The sequence below is a fragment of the Dunckerocampus dactyliophorus genome, chromosome 17 (genome assembly GCF_027744805.1).
Source record: "Dunckerocampus dactyliophorus isolate RoL2022-P2 chromosome 17, RoL_Ddac_1.1, whole genome shotgun sequence".
In the NCBI taxonomy this organism is placed as follows: domain Eukaryota; kingdom Metazoa; phylum Chordata; class Actinopteri; order Syngnathiformes; family Syngnathidae; genus Dunckerocampus; species Dunckerocampus dactyliophorus.
This window is the reverse complement of record NC_072835.1, coordinates 15,660,851-15,682,524: the sequence shown is the minus strand read 5'-3', so window position 1 is coordinate 15,682,524 and position 21,674 is coordinate 15,660,851. Positions and strand designations below refer to the sequence as shown.

At 37.9% G+C, this 21,674-nt stretch overlaps 1 protein-coding gene across 16 annotated transcripts in view; it reads right to left on the bottom strand.

Annotated features, from left to right (window-relative positions):
• The window catches only part of dnm1a (dynamin 1a), a 50,595-nt gene that overhangs the window by 15,714 nt on the left and 13,207 nt on the right, over positions 1-21,674 (bottom strand). For 10 of the 16 annotated variants that reach the window (XR_008566601.1, XR_008566600.1, XM_054757942.1 and 7 more), the window contains exons 12-17: positions 15,567-15,653; positions 14,378-14,448; positions 13,447-13,498; positions 13,256-13,267; positions 10,722-10,751; positions 10,460-10,573 (exon numbers count right to left, since the gene is read on the bottom strand). Coding sequence is in view for 14 of the 16 variants with exons in the window: in XM_054757942.1 (XP_054613917.1) it covers positions 10,460-10,573; positions 10,722-10,751; positions 13,256-13,267; positions 13,447-13,498; positions 14,378-14,448; positions 15,567-15,653 (366 nt within the window). In the remaining 2 variants the exon portion in view is untranslated. Of the gene's footprint in view, positions 1-10,459; positions 10,574-10,721; positions 10,752-13,255; positions 13,268-13,446; positions 13,499-14,377; positions 14,449-15,566; positions 15,654-19,806; positions 19,946-21,674 lie in introns of all 16 variants that reach the window. The other 6 variants (XM_054757951.1, XM_054757949.1, XM_054757947.1 and 3 more) reach the window with 3 other exon arrangements.

Sequence of the window (21,674 nt, the reverse complement as noted above, 5' to 3'; positions counted from 1 at the left end):
AGTGAAATGAGCTGCCAGAATGTAACGTTTGCACTTCAAAATCAGAACACGCGCTTACAGGAAATCAAGTACATTTGATCGCCGCATAATAAACAGAATTATGAAATTACCACACATGTGGGGGTGGAATAGAATTACATGGTTTCCTTTTGTATTTGGCTCTGTTACGCCGCCAGCCTTTGTTTCTTGTGAAGCTTTTGTATGACCCAAAAAATGCTCTGGATGTGGAGTTGATCATTTACATAAAGAAAAACACGCAACAGTTATGTGACTCATCGGTCGAGCTAAACCACAGTAACCATAAAATATGATCGGGCAAAATTGCTATGCTGATGACACCCATTTGTCCGTCTCATTAAATTCCCACGAAAAAAAGAGCACGTTCTCACGATCATTTTGGAGGATATTGTACCCAAAGTAAACATATTTGGCGGGGGTTGCTTGAGAAACTTTAGAAATAATGAATGTTATAATACAAATAGCAGCCTACATTTGGTTGGAATGTATCTGTATGATACAAAAAACAAAACACCTTGCTCAGGGGTGTCCAAACGTTTTCCAAAGAGGGCCACACACTGAAAAATGAGGGGATGCAAGGGCCTCTTTGATATGCAGACATGCCGAGACGTTATATATATTTTTAAAAAAAAATGCATCTCGGCTTTGTGATATGGGTGAAAAAGCATATTATTAGTACGAACTTTGGATTTTGCTCTTTTTTGCCACTTTTTCTCTTAAATAAGATAAGATATGCATTTATCAGTCCCACAAGGGAAAATTTCACATAAAATAACCTTAGAAAATTTTATTTTTGTAACTTTTTTCCACATAATATTAGTAATTTGGAAAAATAACTTCTTTTTTCCTTAATATTTCAACTCTATGCTCCTAAAATGACATTATTTTTCCTCATGTTTTACGAGTTTATTATTTATTCTCGTATAATTGTGAGCTTTTTCTACAACCTTTTTTCTTAAAATTGCGACTTTATTCTTGTTAAATTACACCTGTTTTTTTTTTCCATTTCTGCTGTTGTTGTTTTTTAATTTTCCAACTATTTCAACATTCTTCTTGTCAATTTCCTTCTTTACTCCCATAATATTTGGACTTTATTCTCAGAACATTATAACTTTTTCCACAACCTAATTTTCCAACAATTCCAACTTTATCCATTGTTTTCTTTGTTTCTCATAATTTCATATATATTATATTTCAACACTATGCTCCTAATGTGACATTATTTTTTCTCATAATATTACAAAATTATTCTCGTAAAATTACAAATTTTTTTCATTAGATTACAACTTTTTTCTTCTCATGTCTTTACTTTATTCTTGCAAGATCACTGCTGATTTGTCCATTTCTGCTGTTGTTTTTTTTTTTAGTTTTTAAAATTATATTTTTACAATGTGCCATGGGCCAATAAAAAAACAGCCGTGGGCCGCAAAAGGCCTCCAGGCCGCACTTTAGACACTCCTGAACTAAATAAGCCAGTACACGTCTGTAAATATTTCTTTTTTTTTTTTGCACCACATTTTTTTTGTCGTCCTTCACTCTTTCTCCCTCCGCATCCCTCCTTCCTTGCCTGTACTGCTGACTCGCCTCTCCTGGGAACGTGCCTGCTTTGATTTGGAGCTCAGGTCGGAGCTCAGAAACCAAAGCTAAAACAAACACACAGACTTGGCCACCACCTCTACACACACACACACACATTCTTAGAGACAGGCGCACACACCTGGAAACATTAGCGTTGATCACTCCTGTCTGCCAGCGTTGTTACGAATGAAAGTTAGACATTTCATGCTGACTTTTGTACCAGTGATGCAAAATTGACTTTTAAATGTCCTAACAGTAACATGTGCCCCTCAAGCCTGCTTGTGAGCACCGAACGTGAGAAAAATCTGTCATCCCCCTCACTTTTTTGCTCCAATTTTGACAGAAGAGGCACGCAAATGGTTGCTTTTCAAGTTCCAGGTTTTCATGACATTTCACCAGCTCCCAGCCAAATATGCCCGCCTCGTGTAAAAAAAAATCAGGCTTCGCTACTAGGGGTGTCTTAGAATACTGTAGTCGACTATTCGATTCACAAGAGTCTGATTCGACTATCAGTTTCGTCGTTTAATCATATACGAATGTGACGTGGACAGGATTCTACCATTCTGACTACGTGGAGGGGGGCAATGCTGCTGCTGAGCATGCAGTTTTACACAGAAAGTTTTTGTTTGTGTTATAAATAGCCTCTTCCCTAGGTTCCCAAAGTGGGGTACGCGTACCCCCAGGGGTACGCCAATTATCACTGGGGGTACGTGAATAAAAATGAAAAACAATTAGCGCCTCACACTCACAATTACGAGCGCACCATCACAGCAGAAAGAAGGAAGGAGACACGGCATGAAGTTCTTCATCGCTCTGTGTGAATAAGTCAGTAAGTTTGATGGTTATGTTGTGCATTATGAGTGTTTATTCTCGAAGGTTTAATTAATATTGATGTTCCAATCCCCGCACTGTGAAAACCTGTCAATGTATGTGCGTGTCGGGATGAGAGCGTGGAGATTCCCCTGAAAATGAGGCTTTATCGCTGCCTGTGTGTGTTTTTGTACTTTGAATACTGCTCTATGATGTTTGTTGAATTTTCCCTTTCAATTTGGTATCAAATGAATGTGCAGATTTAAATCATGGAGATTGCAAGTGGACAAAAGTGAAGCTCAAGTTCAAGGCATTCAAAGGCAAGGATGCCAACATCCAATAACAATAAAAGATACGTAGGATGAACACGTTATTCATCTCCAAGAGAAATTCACACCTTATCTATGCAGCAGTGCTCATGGAAAACCTTTATAAAAATTTTACCATGCACAATACAAATTTTTTAACCAGAATTAGTTATAATAAAATGAACTAACCAATTAATCATGTTTAATATTTCAATTTAATGAAATGTAAAAATGGTTTATGTTGTCTAAGTGTGCAGCTGGAGGGGGTACGTGGCTTCAAGTCAAATGTCTGAAGGGGTACGTGACTGTGAAACATCCGGCCTATTCGATCTTCATACAAGAACAGCCTAATTTGTGTTAATAAAGAATTGAAAGCGACGTGTGTGTGTGTGTGTGTTTAACAGAAGACCTACACTTACCACGCATTAGTAAAATCACCAACTCAGTGGCACAATCCAAAGGATCCGAGTTGAGTGCTAGCTTTGAACACTTGGAAGATCGTCAACATCGACGGACAAACCTAGCTTGATGTTGCTCTTAAAATGTGCCTGTAATGTAAGCGCCGTAACTCACATAGCTATGCTAGTGTGGCTTGTTGTGTGTGATATGTGGCATCTATTGCACTGGCCAAGTACAGGGTTAAAGTGTATATGTTACAAATGGATAAAGTACACAATAGCGCTTCTTAGAGCCGCACTCTGTCAGAGACAGGTGTGGGCAAACACAGCTCATTAGCATTAAAGCTACAGATACTGTACACAAAACGGTGTGTTCCCATTAGGCCTGACTAAAAGCACTTCTGGTTCTGGTTCTGGTTTAAACCGTCTTATGTCCGCCCCCCCCCCATCTTCCCCACTCTCCATGCACATGTGTGTTGCAAGGGCTGCATAAAGGCTTCTTTATTCAGCCCTGACAGCGAGAGGAAATCAGCTTTAGAAGCAAAAACAGAGGGAGCGAGAGCGCGATGGAGACCACAGGGCTGCACATCTGGAGTTATTACAAGGCCTCCTCTTCCCTCCTCCTCCCACTCGCTTGCCAACAAAACGCAGACATTCCTACCCTTGCCTCCTCCTCCACCTCCTCCTCCTCCCTTCATCCCTCCATCCCTCCAGCATGCAAATCATCACTGACCACATGCACAGCAGAATGGAGGAGAAGAACATGAAGATTTTCCTAAGGAATGAATGAATGGCTCTCACTTTCTTTTCACCTTTGACCCTTCACTTTCTCCTTCAGAGAGGGAGGTGGTGACGGAGGAGGGAGGGATTGGGGGTGTTTAAGACAAATCTGAGGGAGGGTGCAGAGGAAGTAGAAAGGGACAGAGAAGGTTAAAAAAAAAAAATGGAAAAGTGGGGGAGCTCCTCCTCTTTCTCTCTCCCTATCTCCTCTCTCTCTCCCGCTCGCCCTTTTTCCTCCTTCTGTCTCCTGGAGGGGAAACTTCTTGGTGGTCAGTCCTTTGCCACGTCAAGCCTCCAGCAAGGTGGACGCACTGGAGTGACTTTTTTTTTCTTTTTTTAAAACTTTGGGAAGGCAAAGAATGGAGGAAAGTTAGTGTTTTAAAGTTTGCAGGTTCAGCCTTGCCGAGGAGCCAAAGATGCAAAAACTACGATGCTCCAGCCGCAGGTAGGTACTTTAAAGTCTTAGGATTTGAAAAGTTATTTGCACATCTTTTTGATGTAACAAGAAAAGCTTCCAACGTTGTTTCCTCTCCACAGACGGCAGGAATGCACCGCAAAGTGGGAAGTAAAAGGAAACATCTCGGAATCTGCCAATCAGTGGCTATTACCTCCATTTCACCTCTCCTTCTCCTCCTCCTCCTCAACCTCCTACTCCTCCTCCTCATCTATAATCCCCCGCATCACCTCTGGTAAGTAGATGCAGCCACACTTTTTGAAAGATAAATACGGATAGGACCAAACTACGAGCATCCTTCAAGCCCGGCCCGCCTGCCCAGTGTTCAGACTACCTGTTCAGGAAGTAGTGGTTGTACAGTAGTCTGCACATTGGTTAGGCTGGCCCCGGGGAAGCACGGAACCAGAACTACCTACACATGGAGACGTACAGAACCACCTCACGGATGAAGAACCTCAACAATCCATTATGCTGATGCCTGGCCTTGACTGCACCAAAATAAACATGGAGAACCAAATGCAATGATGTTGCAGTTGCTTGTGATGAGCAACTCATTGACTGCGCCGAAAAATGAAATAAAGATGCTTCCATTTGTCATTTGACTTTTTTTTTTTTTTTTTAAAAGCTTCTTGATGGTCTAACATATTCAGCTCATAATATAAAAGTAACAGTTTAGTTTATTTTACCCTTTTATACTAAGTACACACACACACACACACACACACATATATATGTATATACATATACATATATATATATATGTATACACACACAGTATATACTGTATATACATAGACAGTATATATGTACAAACATACCGGCACATATATGTGTGTGTATATATACATATATATGTGTGTGTGTGTGAGTGTGTGTGTATAACTTTTTTGTAGTGTTATTTATGACTTTCAAAGCATTTTAAAAATAGCCAAAAAGTTAGTTTGAAACATTAAAAAAAATTCCTAACACTAAAAATGTTTTAAAATTGCCCCCAAAATTGCTACACAACTTTTGTTTTAAACATTTTTATTAAATATTAAAATATTCGTATATAATATATGATATAATATTCATATATCTTGCCACCAAAGCTTTATTGTCATGAAATCACATTTTCATTTGTGCCTTTTAGAATACTTTCAAAAATGAAAAAAGAAAGAAAAAAAAACCAAAGAAAAAGTTGCATTTTTTTGTGGCTTTTAACTTACTAAAACAAATTGAATTACAAATTGGAATTATTTAGGATTTTGTGGCTTTCAAAATGTTAAATATTAAAATACCCTCAAAAGTAAAAAAAAAAAAACTTTAGAAATTTAATAATTTTGACTTTACTTTTTAAAAAAACCCCAAAATTGCCATAGAACATTTGTTTTGAACATGTTTTAAACGCTTGAAATACATTAAAACCAAAACTTTTTAGACTCAGAAAAAGTTACAAAAAGAATAAAAATACCAAACTTTTTTTTAAATGTATATCTTCAGAAGTATGAATGATAATATTGTGACATTTACTACAATGATATATTATTAGAACAAATAATGCATTCAATACAATGTTAGAGCAAACGTTTACAAACATTATTTTCTCGTTAGTTGGGATGAATCACAGTTCTACGGCTTCATGATGAGGCATTCACTGTCAAAAAATGTTCCTAGCCTGGCAAATGGTTAAAAAACAGGCCGAAAAGATACAGGACGAGAATATGTAACAATAATTCCTCGACAAACCTTCAATATCTAAACGAGAATGGTAAGAAAAGGCTCAGCCAAGCAGAATATGAATAGAATAAGCCAAAGCAACATCAGACTGCAAATGTACAATTATGGCTCCACCTCAAATGACCACAGTATGTGCAGAGAGCACACAAAAATGTTGAGTACCCACTCTGTCATTGTCTAGTCACATTTTTTTAAATGCTTTTTAAGTCTTAGTATAGAACTACCAAGAAAAAAAAAGCACTAGGTGACGTCATTTGCAGCCTCACCCCCACCCCCAGCCTTGCTTGCCACTATGTTTACCCCACGGCTGCAGTCAGCCTTCACACAGCGTCTTGAGTTCCCTCTCAAAGACGAAAAAACAATGCAAACACGGCGTCCCGCCTCGGAGCGTCATGGGCTGCAATGAAAACCGCAAACCAGCAGCAAGCCTGTTTCCATTTAGAGCCCTGGCAGCGCACACACAATTTCAGCAGGAAGATACACACACACACACACACACACACACACTTCAGAGTAAGCATGTGAGTGCGACGTAAGCCCCCACCCTCCCTTAAAAATGTTTACTGCTGGGATCATTGGGTGAGTGGCTTTTTGGCGTGCTTAACAACAGGAGCAGGGAAACCCGCTCTCTCTCACACACACACACACACACACACACACACACACACACACACAATTTAGTAACACTGCACGCAAAAAATGGAATAAGGAGAAAATAGACATTTTTTGGCTTGGTTTGGAATAATATGCCCTAAACTTAACCACTCTCAAATGATACTGTACTTCCTCATATACTGGCAGGGACCTTTAAAGAGTCAACTACAGTGAGTACCAGGTGTTTATTAGGGGTAAGGCATTTAATTGGCATGTAATTATTTCACGCTTTTTGTATTTTTTCAGTCATTTCACATAATTATATTATTTAAGTTCATGCTTATAATAATAATATAATATAGTATCATTAATCGAAAATACATTTTGTGATGTTCAAAGTTTTTTTTATCCACAAATGATGTAATGCATTTTTAGAATTGTATCATACTTTAGAATCTTCTAGACTTAATAATAATATACAGTCATCCCTCGCCACTTGGCGGTTCCAACATCACTCCCTCCCTCACATTGTGGTTCTTCTAAAATTAATTCATCAATAAAAGATTTCGTGGTTCAATGCAGCCTATTATTAGTCAAAAATATGCATATTTAAGCAAATGTTTTGTATTCTTGACCTAAATGAAGCATTTTCAAGCTTGAAAATGGCTACATGAACTAAAATACAAATATAGATTGTGGTATGTAGTATTCTACACCGGACACCAGGTGTCAGTAATGTTACTGTAATGTTCGGTGAGACGCACAAGCACCAGACTTGATAACCGGCTTGATCAACAGGCTTTTATTGCAGGTTTGAATCATCTCACAACAGGCACAATAATTCCTAGTAAAAAAAATACCTCATCAAAACGCGGGCTGCTGCTCGCCTTTGACCCACGGCAAACTAAAACTCAACTCTGAACCCCCAACAACACTTGGTGTTTCTGAGCTCCCCCTGGCACCGGAACACGTTTACGGAACACAAGTCTTCTTTCGGTCTTAAATGGCTTACTTTCTGACTACTATTTTGGGTAATACGAGTGGAAAGGTGAATATAGGGGTGTTATGTCATGCCTAGAGGGCTCTAATAATAAATAGGTTTTCTATGCTCTAACAACGAAAATATTCCATTCATTAATAACGCTCGCGGAAATTCACTTATCGCGGTTGGGTCTAGAACCAATTAACCACGATAAATGAGTGATGACTGTTTTGACAAAAATAAAAATACTTTTGTAGAGAAACAAATAGAGAAACGGAAAGAACTGAAGCAGGCTAGACAGATGCATACTGGGTGGAACTAATCTAAAGGCACGTAGCACCCTGGAACCTAAAAAATGCACACGCAAATCAATGTGGCACAAGCTCGGAGACCATAAACTAGAAAGATTCCATACCTTAATTCAATTCACGCGTGCTTCGGTAGGTGCTGCTGTTTTGGTTAGCAAGATTGTAATTTCTGGGGGGGTTGTCCGTCATAGGTAAAAGGTCATTACAGTAAGTGGCGGGGGGGGAAAGATTCTTATGTGATTCACGCAATTCATTGAGATGCGGTGTCTATTAGAGTACAGGCCACTATCTGAGGAAGTATAGAATGGAACTTTTAATGGAATATGCTACTAAATTCATGTGCACACCAAGGAAAAAAAAACCCGTCTTTCCACATGAGGACAGCACATTCTCCACTCATTTAATCCCCTGAGAGATAGTGTGAACTAACATGTTAATCAGAACAAATGGATACCACACGTGTTGGAAGTCTATAAAATGGCACTCACGTGGGCTCGCTCTTTTCATGCTCATTTCTCTTCTCTCGCCAACTCTTTTCTCAACTTTTTTTTCCCTCTGCCACAGAAACGTCTGATTCAAAGAATCGGCATGTCCTGTGGTAATATGGACCAGGAGGCTTTGAATCACACACAGTAATAACAACATTCGAGCCAACATGCGCTGCCAGGATGTTTTGGTTAGCATGTGCCGCCATGCCAGACTATAGAGAGGGTTTTCCCCGTGATGAGAGGCCAGCCAATAAAAGAGATTGTTTTTGTGTATTTGTTTTAATCGATGTGTTTGATGCAGAAAAAGATGCAATTAAAAATGTTAACCCTCAGCATGCGAAGCAAATCACAACTAAAATGCCCTTTAGCCTTTAACATGTTGACTTGAGGCCTCCCTGCACCCTCCGTCTTTAAATAAATACACACAACAAGGAGGGAGGGGGGAAGAGTTCCTTCTGGTTTAAGCATCTATACGAGGCGGAGGAAAAAAAGGAGCATGTCCGCATCAACCTTTTCGCCATCCCAGCCCCCACTTCCCCTTACCTTTCACATGGTTCTAGTTACGTGTGCTGCTAACAAAAGGCGACCCCTCCTACCAGGACCCTCCCTTCCATCTTGCCCAACTATCCCATTCTGCATTTGTGCCCCTGCTTTGAAATAAAGTATGTTTATTAGAAGCAGATTAGGTGTGTGTGTGTGTGTGTGTGTGTGTGCACATGTGTGCGTGTAATAGGGAGCAGGGTAGGGCAATGGGGGGGGGTTATGCTCTGGTATGCACATGTGTGTGCCAGCTTTTGGTGTCTGACATGCTGGGGGGTCCGTTTTAGTCTCTCTCTCTCACACACTCACAGACACACACACACACACATATACATATATATATATAGAGTATATGCACACACAGACAAATGGCTAGAGCGGCTGTGGCTACATCCCAGAGACAGCAAGACTGCTTGGCTAGCTCCTAATAATTCTGATAAAAAAGCATCATCATGGGACCTGTCTGTGACCAGTCTGCCCGGCAACAAAAGTGTCGACTCAAACCGCCACGGCGAGGCGATGGAATGAGTTTTTGGAGAACAACGTGGAAAATGAAAAAAGTGTGGATGTTGGATGAAAACTGATGTAACAGAAATGTTCCTCCTGGCTCGAGTTCGACTGCCAACTAAAGCAAAAGGAAAAAAAAAAAAAAAAAAAAAAAGAAATTGCACATTTTTAACTTATGATGTGCATCAATTCAATTGCAAGTTCAACAATTTCTTTTTTTTACAATTCCGTGTGATTTCCTCTATAATTATTTAAATGTACATCAATGTAAAAAAATATATATATATCACCACTTACCTGTATAATAACTTGTTTTGTATGAATTGTCACGTATATGCTCTATACAATATGTGGCCACTAGAAGGTGCTCACGAGATTCACTTAATAATGGGAATAGTGTTGGGTGAAAGCACCATTAACAATAATAATAATAATAATACTAATAATAATAATGATAAAATCCTAATATGTATGTTTATAAATATATATATATTATTAAGTGTTTAGTTAAGTGTTTTAAAATACTTATTAAAATACTGTATAAATACTGTGTAAAAAAAATACTGTGTATTAAAATACTTTCACATAATAAATACAGTAGTTTTTAGTTAATGAGGTCATGAAAAAATAATTGTAATTAAATCATAATAGTAAATAATAATAATTGTATAGTAATTAATTAATAATAAGAATATTTATTTTTTATTATATAACAGAACAAATTCAAAGTTCACATTCAAATTCATGTAAAGACAAATAAATGCAATTTTTCCCTACATATTATTTAAATAAATATATTGCATCAATTATTTATATTTATTGATTCTAAATATAAATTAGTTATTTCATACAAATACACATTTCATTGAAGAAGGTATTTCAATTTTTTTTTTAATGATTTGACAATGTATATGAATTCTAATGAAATGCACATACAGTATGTATATAAAACAGTATGTATATAAAACACATCACCTCATCATCCTTGTACCAGGACAGCGACTCAGCGGTGAGGACAAACCAGTACTCCTTGGCTCCGCCCTTCATGATACCAATGTTGTTGATGGTCAGCCATCCCTTTCGGATCACCTGGGCAACGCAACAGGGTTATTAATGATATATTAAAAAAAAGTGACATCACACTTTCCACTCACTGGCCAAGACATTAGGTACACCTACACATACGACATATCTGCCTCTATTGACACACACAGTTCGTGATGTGCGACTGAATTACCTTGAACCGATCGTTAACTCCTCTCTCCGGCTGGATGAGAATGTGGAGAGAACGTTACAATTGAAAAGCCAATGAAGGCTCTTTTTGAAAGGCCAAGTACATAATGCATGTATTACTGGTCATAGCGCCTGCATGTCATGGCAGCCTGCTGGGACAGCAAGCATTAGCAGGGAGGGGAAGGGCCAATTACAGGTCAAATGTCAAACCCTTTTCATACCATGCAATCAGATGCAGGAGCATGTTTCGTTCTGTAAGTGCAAAATCATAGACATGAATCTTGCAACATCAGCGAGCATCAAAAGATGAACTCTTTCTAGGAGGCTTTTTATTCTGCAAATGAAGGTGTAAGGAGAGGAGATTTTTTTTTACCGTTTAGCACTTGTGTGACCATTATAGACGTTATCTGCAACTTGTGTTTTCTTTGTCTCCCATCTTTGTCATTCATCACTTTTAAATGATGACCGTCATAAGTCAATTTCCGCAAAGTAGGATTCCTTATTTATAGATCAAATATTTTTCTAGTTACAGCATTGAAAACCTGTTTAGGACCTTTTCAATACGGTTTTTAACATTATTAGAGCGCTCTGGACATAAAATAAGACCACTATAGTCGCCTTTACACTCGTACTACCCAATATAGCAGACATCCCATCCATCCATTTTCTATGCCGCTTCTCCTCATTAGGGTCGCGGAGGCGTGCTGGAGCCTATCCCAGCTGACTTCAGGCAAGAGGCGGGGTACACCCTGGACTGGTCGCCAGCCAATCGCAGGGCACATATAGACAAACAACCATTCACACTCACATTCATACCTATGGACAATTTAGGGTCGCCAATTAAACTAACATACATGTTTTTGGAATGTGGGAGGAAACCAGAGTACCTGGAGAAAGCCCACACACGCACGGGGAGAACATGCAAACTCCACACAGAGATGCCCAACGGAGAGTCGAACCTTCCCGATCTCCTGACTGTGACTGTGTGGCCAACATGCTAACCACTAGACCAGACATAATAAGAGAAAATAAGACATAATACATATATGTTCACACATTGTCACTGGGAGAGTTCCTTGTTGTTCTTTTTTACACTTCCTGTACTTCCTGCGGTGGCATTACTGACGCTAAGTGACCAGTTTAGAATACTACACAGTTTCATTACAATGTCTCCGAATGCGGCTTCTGAATGCCCTATATTTGTATTTTACTTCATTTAGTCATTTCTATGCTTGAAAATGCTTAAATACGTTAAATTTGCTCAAATATGCAGGGTTTTTTTAATCATATTCAACCGCAAAGAGATTATTGATTAATATATGAATTAATATATTCGTTAATATATGTGGAGTGAAGCCGCGAAATTCAAAGCGAGAAGTGGTGAGGGAGTACTGTACAGCCGTGAACTTACTTTCACACTTGTGACAGTAACACATGTTTTAAAAAGGAGTGGTTGAGTGGTTAGCATGTTGGCCACACAGTAACAGTCAGGAGATCGGGAAGACCTGGTTTTGAATCTCCGTCGGGCATCTCTGTGTGTTTTTTCAAAAAAACATGCATGTTAGGTTAATTGGCGACTCTAAAAAGGTATGAATGTGAGTGTGGATGGTTGTTCAGTCCAGGGTGTACCCCGCCTGTCGCTTGATGTCAGCTGGGATAGGCTCCAGCATGTCCCCATGACCCTAATGAGGAGAAGCGGCATAGAGAATGGATGCAACTAAATTGCTTTTGCCTTACATCTTTGGCAATCATTTGGAATGTTAATACCATTTGATTGTGTTTACCTTTTACTATATATAGGGGTTAACATTCATTTTTTACATTCATTTTTAAACGTGACACAATTTCCTGTGACCCTAATGACCTTTGCCTCATATTTTACTGTGTGTAGTTTATGATGCACGGCGGTTAACTTATTTGTACACGAGTATGACAGTTAAAAACCTTGGCAAAAGGTTTGATGGGCAGCGACAGTTTGACTCCGAAGCAAATTAAATGTATTTCAGTGAGACAAATACTCCCCATTAAATGTTTTAATGAGGCAAAAAGTAGTAAACAGACATAACGGGGGTCTCTATTAGGAGGTCAAACTACGATGGAGAACAGAAGCAGCAGGGGTCTTTAAAGGCCAACTACATCCACGTGTAAACAGGAAGCACAGACCACCCCTTTGTTTACTGCACCTCTAACCTTTGAGGCCAACCTGGGTGGTTGCTATGGCGACTGTCAGACTTTGAGGGGACGTGCGAGCGCCACCGTTTCATATATGGTGGCGGGGGGAGTTACAAAAAGGTTGGACGGAGCGGTTTCTGATTATAGCAGGTTGACCGTCATGTGATGCAAATGTGTGTGTAAAGAATAAATACAAATGTAAAAATAGGAGGGGGAAGCAGCCAAGGGTTCCCCGCCACAGCCATCTGCTAGTATGGGAAGTTGTTGTCCCCCCCACACGCACCCAGCACATTTATATGGACTTACATACATTTTACACACTATGCCGACATATGCTTGGAAGCCCTGCAGGCGTGCGTTACTCACCATGATCTCATCCTGAAGCAGCACGCACCCCAGAAAAGATGAGACACGCAATAAAGGAAGAAAGGACATAACATGATAAAGATGCAACATAAATCGCACAAAAACATTCGAGAAAAAAACTCAAAAGAAGTCAAAAACAGAATGCAAGTCGTGCAAAAGCATAGTGGTGTGCAATAAGTAATCGTGATAACCTGATTGCCAGCTGCCTTCTTCTTATTCATCTGGCTGATCCTCTGCTGAGCACTGCAGACATCAGACAGACACACAGGTCGGTGTCATGCACATGACCACAAGAGGGCGTTGTACTGTAAATGGAGATAAAATAACACGTTGTACACCTGTCACCACGCAATACGTACCCGGAACGCGATCGGTACCGCGCATGCGTGAGGTCTACGTCGCTTCCTCCTTTAGCAAAGTTGTACGACAGCGCTTCTGCGACGTCCCGTGCTGTGCTCGGTATTATTTTTCAAATGTATGAACATAAATGGTCAATAACCATACTTCATATATGTAATATATTGGGAGCCTCTTTTATGGGTGACTCTTGTTAAAATACTTTGTTAGGATGCGGATGTTTCTATCGTCTTATGACATCCAGCAAGTCTGAGCTTTGTAAAAACGTACGGCATGCACGTAAACGTCATATCCGGTTACATATAAATACATGAATAAACACAATAAAACACATAAAATGCAGCGATATTTCAATGTAGACAACCATAAGCAGAGTGCAAATAATGGATAGATCTATAGGATCCATTCAAACATGTCTTCCTAGCACATGCTTTTGTGTGTATTTTTTTCAGTGGAGAAAAAAAACATAAAACATTTATGGAACAAAGAAAAGAGGGCTTGTCAATTGTCCACTTGCACCATGGATATGATATAAAAATGGTCGATTATGTTGTCATTTCTCACATTTCTATCTCTTAATAATGTTTTTTGGAGTGGCAGGGGGCGTATATCGTAAAATAGTTTGCTAGATGGCGTAGATTACACATGCCTAACATGTGACTGCCGAAAAATAGGCCAACCGGACGTAGGCGCGTTCCGCACATGCGTTGAACCCAGTTGAACCCATCGCGTTCCGGGTACGTATTGCTCAGTGAGAACGCCTACTTGGCAAAGCCGATAAAGTCCTCATGGTTGGTGTTCATGTACGACAACTCAATGTCGATCAGCAGCAGCACCTAAAGGGACACAGATCAGCGTTTGCAACAAACTACACTTAAACACTTAAAACACAGACAAATTAAATGTACCGTGTGATGTCACGACCATTTGGGAAGAATTTCCATTTTATTACGACATTATAATAATAATAACAACTACTATTACGACTGCCATGAAGATTTATTTCAAACATGTTAAAATATTTACAAAGCACAATATAGCTGAAATGTATACGTGCGAGAAAAGCGTGACTATTCCTGAAATGATTAATAATTACTAGTATGATTAATCAGCAAAATAAGGTCCAAACTAAAATTCCAAAAACTCAACTAAAAGGGTTGGAGCCAATATTTAATGAACCTGCACTGTCAACTATCCAATCCAATCATTTCTAAAGGATAACCCAAAAATAATATAGAACAGAATGCAATAGTTCATATCATTAATAATAATCTAAAAAAAAAAAAAAGTGGGGTGTCTTGTTGATAACGTTCATTTTTTTTATTATTAACATTCTATTAGCATCAGTATGATTTGTATTAAAAATAACTAAAACTAAAATAACATTTTGACATTATTAGCATTATATCTAGGACAATATCAAAGAAAAAAGCGTATATATGTCAATGTTTTGGTTTATTGTTTGTTTTTTGTATTGGTTTATGTATTGATTTATGATTACTTTGATTGATTATACTCTATATAGATCTAATTAATCATTATTGTTTGTGTTTTGAAAACCTAAAATAACATTGTTATCTATTTGTATTATCAGTAGTATTCATTTATAATTTTTTTTTACATTTTTGAAGGTGTTTTTGAAGGCTTTATTTCGAAAAATGTTGAATCAAATGTTAAATAATCATTTTTAATGTATTTATTTATTATTCATACCTTTATGTATTATTCGGTGTGTATATATAGCTAATTAATCATTTTTATTTGTGTTGAAATAAAGTAAAATATCATTATCTTACATGTAACCTCGGAAAGTTATGTCATCAAAACCAATTTCCCGTAAAAAAAAAAAAAAAAAAAAAAAAACAGTGCACGTGCGCCCCATTGAATAAGCAAACGTTCGAAATGTTACTAAAGCATCCAAACTTGTACTTTGGTGCGTGTGTGCTTGTGTTACCTGGCTTTTAGTGCGGTTCTCCCTGTCTCTGATGTGCTGAGTCACAATTCTCTCCATCTCTTCTCTCAGCATGGGGTACTGAGCCAGCTGCCAAGCACACAGCACAGTGGGTCGAACGCAAATGCAAATACACGCACGCACACGCACACAGAACGTAAACTACTGCGTTACTTCTCTCACTGAACAGCAGCAACACACAGTTCCACTACCGGCACAATAAAACACACAATGTGTTTTAGGGTTTTGAGAGAGGGTTAGCGCAGACTCAGCTCTAGTCACACACTTTTCTGGGCTGATTTTACGTGTAAAACACCGCCAAAAAAAAGAGTGAGTAGTGCAAAGTCTGTGACACTGCCACACAAACGCAGGATCAACAATGTTCCTGGCAGATGAGCATCTCCTTCCCAGCACATTGAAGGCTTTTTCCATGAGCTCATTGCACAGCCACAAATACACACACACGCACACACACACACATACACACACACATCATGCCTCCGAGGGGACACAGACACTTTAAGTAAAAGGGGAAAATTTACTTTTTGCGTGTTACAATGCATCTTCCAGCACAGTACGTTTGGGTTTCAGCTTCTGCTTTGGCGCTTCACAAACCAGCATTGTCGCACTTCAACAGGATTTCGCACAAAATGAAGGCCATTTTGAAGGCGTTATCAAAAAAGCGACACCAGTCAAAATCGACGCTCATCTTTTCGTAAAATTGAGTGTGATTTTGAGCAAAAAAAAAAATGACGCACTTTTGGCATTTTTTGGTGATTTCTTGAGTTTGAAAGTTATCTATAATTTATAATTATTGATAGTTATTTTTAATTATTTAATTTTATGACTATAATATGCCCTTTTTAACCCCTAAGACAGGGGTGTCCAAACCTTTTCCAGCGTGGGCCACATACTGAAAAATTAAAAGGACACAAGGGCCGCTTTTGATATTTTGCAAAGCAACACATCGAGATATGCTAAGAAGCTACAGTGTATATGTAGCTCAAGAAAAAGCTGCATAGGTGAAATGCTACTAAAAACTACGCTTTTTTCCATAATAATACGAGTTTATTCTTGTAAAATGGCGACTTTTGTTCTTCATTCGATTATGACTTTTTTTCTTCATATTTTGACTTTATTCCCATAAAATTACAGTTGTTTTTTGCACCATTTCTGCTGTGTTTTTTTTTTTAAATTCCAGAATTATTTTCGGAATTATAACTTTATATCTTTTCAAACAATAATGTATTTTTTCTTTCTTTTCTTTGATATTTTTCCTCATTTTACATTTTATTCTCATAAAATTGCAACTGTTCTCTCTATGTTTTTCCTCTTAATATTTTGGCTTTACTCTGGTAAAATATCTGCTGTTGTTTTTTTTTGTATAGTTTTTCCAAATATTTCAACTTATCTTCCTAATATTTTGACTTTATTGCTGTGTTATAAATTTGCACCCAACCTAAGTTTCCAAAAATTACAACTTTATTCATTGTTTTTGACTTAAAAAAAAATTATATTTCAATTTCATGCTACTAAAATGACATTTTTCCTCATACTATTACTTTATTCTTCTGAAAGTATGTTTTTTTCTTTGCTAGATTACAACTCATCTTTTCCTCTTTTGACTTTTGATTTATTTTCCCATTTTGTTGTTGTGAAATTACATTTTCAGACTGTGCTGCGGGCCGATAAAATCACACCCACGGGCCGCAAATGGCCCCCGGGGAACAAAACAGCTATATTTTTTTCAACATATACTGTATGTCTAACATTATTACATCATATTCAAATAGCTTGTTGAAATAAAATAAAATAAAATAAAATAAAATAAAATAAAATAAAATAAAATAAAATAAAATAAAATAAAATAAAATAAAATTTCATTATTTAATATATTTAATTTTTAATTTCATTTTAGAAAGGAGTAGGTTTGTTGCAGATCATTCATATGATTAAAAGAAAGGTTTTGTCAATTTGTCAAATGAGAAAAAAACAAACAAATTGTCAGCAAATGTAAATCAAGAAGATGCTTTGCAACATAAATACAGGAAAAGTGTTCTGTGTCTCTTCAATAAGGTTTTTTTTTTTTTTTGTCCCATGCAAGGTCGCATGCAGAGATACAATACATTCAATGCAAGGACGGAGGGGGGCGGAGGGGGTAATGATGGGAGATTCAGGGTGCCGAGGAAGACTTCAAACTGACCCCTTTTTGGATTTTCCCCAAGCACTGTACATCACAATACAGTCTATCTTTAAAACACAGTGCGTCTCTGGAAGTGAAAACCAACATAACAGCATGACAGAGAGGAGAAATCCAAAGGAGGTCACGCTCTCGAGGAGGACAAAAGACAAATAAAAGCAGATAGGAATTTGAAAAAAAAGATGGCGGAAGGGCGTCAGTTAGTCAAGGAGTGGAACCACACAGTCAGTCACGCCACTTCAGTTAATAAATCATACAGACGAAGACTAGGTGGGTCAAATGAAATGATTTGTTGACAGGGTTGAGGTCAGATAGGAAGTAAAAATGATCGAACATGCATCTAACATGAAATAAAAGTTGTTTCTCTCTTCAAAAATTGCGCAGAAAGGAAAAAAAAGTAAACAAAGTGTGTGTTAAAAGGTCACACTGGTAAAGTTGTGAGTAAGGAGAGACCGATTTCAGCAGGCTAGTGTGCAACTTCCTGTTTTTGTCATGGACACTTCCTGTGGTGCCACAATTTTAAAGGATGAATGTCGAACATTTACACAAAAACCGAAGGAAATTGGGTATATTTTTTTACTAGGAATAATAAAAAATAATATACAAACGAAGCGCTGCTTGATAAGCTCGCAAAGCTATTAGCATGCTAATGATACGCTTAATGATATACCCATTTTTCACCGGCAACTTCCCATTTCTGTTTTAGACACTTCCTGTAGCGCCAACTCTAAACCAACAATGTACAATATTTCCACAAAACTACAGTTTGTTGTACTTATTTTTGATTAGTATTAGACAACTTACCAACCAGGCACTGACGCGTGCTACTTCACAAGTTATCAAAACTATTAGCATGCTAATAGCCTACCCATTTTGACTGGCTAAAGTTCCACTTCCTGTTTGTTTTGGATACTTCCTGCTCCGCAAATGTCCAAATCTACATCATAAATGCCCAACATGCCTTCAAATGGAAGATACTTTGTCATATTTTTAAATAGAAATAAAAAAAAATCTAACCTACCAAGCAAGTGGACGCTGACACTGACTCTGCATTCCAAGTAAGTATGGCTATTAGCATGCTAGCATGCTAAGTTCAACCTCTTGTTTCTGTTTTCCTGTGCCACCATTGTCCAAAATGCTCAATATTCCTACAAACGGAAGATTGTTTGACATATGACTTGTCATTTTTTTAAATAAGTGCAAAAGAAGCACTTGCACTTGCTGCTTCACATGTTAGCACAGCTGTTAACATGCTAACATGCCTAGCTATTTTGACTGCCTGAAGTTTAACTTCCTGTTTCTGTTACGGATGATTCCTGTGACACAGGATGTCCAAATCATAAATCATAAATACTGTGTATTTCATCAAAATGGAAGGTAGTTGTGTATATATTTAATTAGTTATAGAAAATGTGGCAACCAAGAGCTAACACTTGCTGCTTTAGATGGTAGCATAGCTATTAGCATGCTGATAGCTGACCCATTTCAGCCACTGATAGTTCACCTTCCTGTATCGGTTTTGGAGACTTGTGCCACAAATGTTCAAATCCAAATCATAAATACTCAATATTTCTTCAAATGGAATATATTTGGACATATTTAGTTAGTAGCACGCGCATAAAGCATTTGCACTTGCTTCTTTATATGTTAGCATTACTATTAGCATTCTAATGATATAATAAATAGCCTAGCTAGCCTGCTATCTTACCTGTACAATGACATTTAGATTCAAAAATAGTATTTTTCCAGCTAAATATACTCTTTTATGATGTGTTTCAGTAGTTTTACACTAGCAGGTAAATGGCTTATTCTGACTTTTGCTTCATTTTAGCTTATAGTTAGCCATTTTCCGTTATTATTATTATTATGATTAGGTATCATTCAATCTTAAGGGACCATCACATTCCAATGCTTGCAGTAACACAAAGCGACACTTTTTAAGATTAAAAAAAATGTGTCTCCAGGTCGATAAAAGCCCAGTCATCGGTCTCCCCCTACGTGTGCACTTTACAGAAATAAAAATCCCATTTCTGATTTTTTTACCTTTTGACTACACCTTTGTATGGTGAAGGTGAGCTCGCTCGTAACCATATCTACACACTTCAGTGTGGGCTGCTTCAGTTTTTGGATCTGCTTTTTCACTATAGCCTCAAAGGCCAGGTCAGGGGTGAACAGACCCGTCCTGTATGGGGATAGGCAGGCGGCACGGAAGAGACACAGTTGAAATAAAACGAGGAAGGAGGAAAGAGAGTAAAGAAGTGGATGGAAGTGATGAAAAAAGACAAGGAGAGGGATCGGGGGGGAGATAAGACAGCACAGAAGGAAGAAAATGCAAGTGAGACATTGAGATTTTTGGATCCTAAAGCCATTCTGGAACGCCGGAATCCCTCTCTATCCTTTACGACGGCGAGAAAGCGAGACCGCAGTCGTGCAAGCCTCCTTTGGTAGCCATCACTCCCTTTTCCAGAACCCCAAGAATAACATGGAGCACCCCCAGGGAAGGTGTCCAGGTTGCTCTTAGACTGGATTTGGCCACAGACATGAAAAAATTCACTGCAAAAACACGAACATGGCGTCTCGTTTAGGCTGCAGGTGCAAGTGCAAGGCTGCGGTCACACACACACACACACAGACACACACACACGCTACACGTCTGGATGCTGAGGTCATCCAACATGGCTGCCAGTTCGCTTCCTTCCAGTCACACTATGCCCAAATTCCAGACTAGGAAATGTTAGGTTAGTTCAGAGAAAAAGAAAAACAACAAAAAAAAGTGACGTTAAAACATGAAATAAGCGACAAACAAGAGTAGATTCTTGTTTCGTATTTGACAGTTTACGGCATTAACACAAGAGAAATTGAGTACGGATTGGACCGGGGGTGTCCAAACTATTTCTACTAAGGGCCGCATACGAAAAAAATCAAAAGATGCGGGGCCGCCTTTATTTTTCTTTAATTTTTTTTTTTAAACCAACCCAAACTAAGTATTTAATATAATGTACACATATATATATATATATATATATATATATATATATGTATATATATATATATATATATACATATATATATATAAACACATATAATATAGATTTATTCATTTTATCAGTGACAAAGCGTATTATTGTTATTATTATTATTATTATTATTATTATTATTATTATGGGCTGTTTCTCCTTACATTACTTTTTGGCCGTTTTTTTTCTTATTATTTACAAATACTACTACTACTAATCTGACTAATATTTGGACTTTATTCTCATATTATATTCTAATTTTCCTAAAATTTCTAATTAATTCTTTGGGGGGGGGAGGGGTTGCTTATATTACACCTTTTTTTAAATTACTGTTTTTTTCTCCCCATTTTTGCTGTTGTTTTTTTTTAATAAATTTTATTGTTTAGATTGTGTTTTTTTTAGACACGTGTTTTTAGAAGGTGCCAAAAAAAAAAAAGCAGTCGCGGGCCGTAAAAGGCCCCCGGGCCGCAATTTGGACACCCCCTGGATGAAACCATACCTCGCATGGGCAAAATCAAACTCAACAAACTTCTTGGTTGTCTATGTGGACAAAAGTAATGGGACAAAGTCAACATACGCAATTTTTATGATGTTAGAGGCCAAACATGTTCAATGTCAGGGCTCTCACGTTCTTCCATGCCAAAATTGTCCGACTACGCCTTGCCAGACATTGTCTTGTGCCCTGAGGCATTCATTCATTCATTCATTCATTCATTCATTGTACGATAGAATAAAAGATGAAGTAATGTGTCCCAACATATTTGTCCATATAGCACAGACAGTATGGGATTGGGGCACAGCGTACTTTACTTTAAACCCCAAAAAACTCATTTAAAAAGTTGTTTTTTTTTTTTAAATACAGTGAAACCTCTGAGGTTGAACACAATCTGTTTT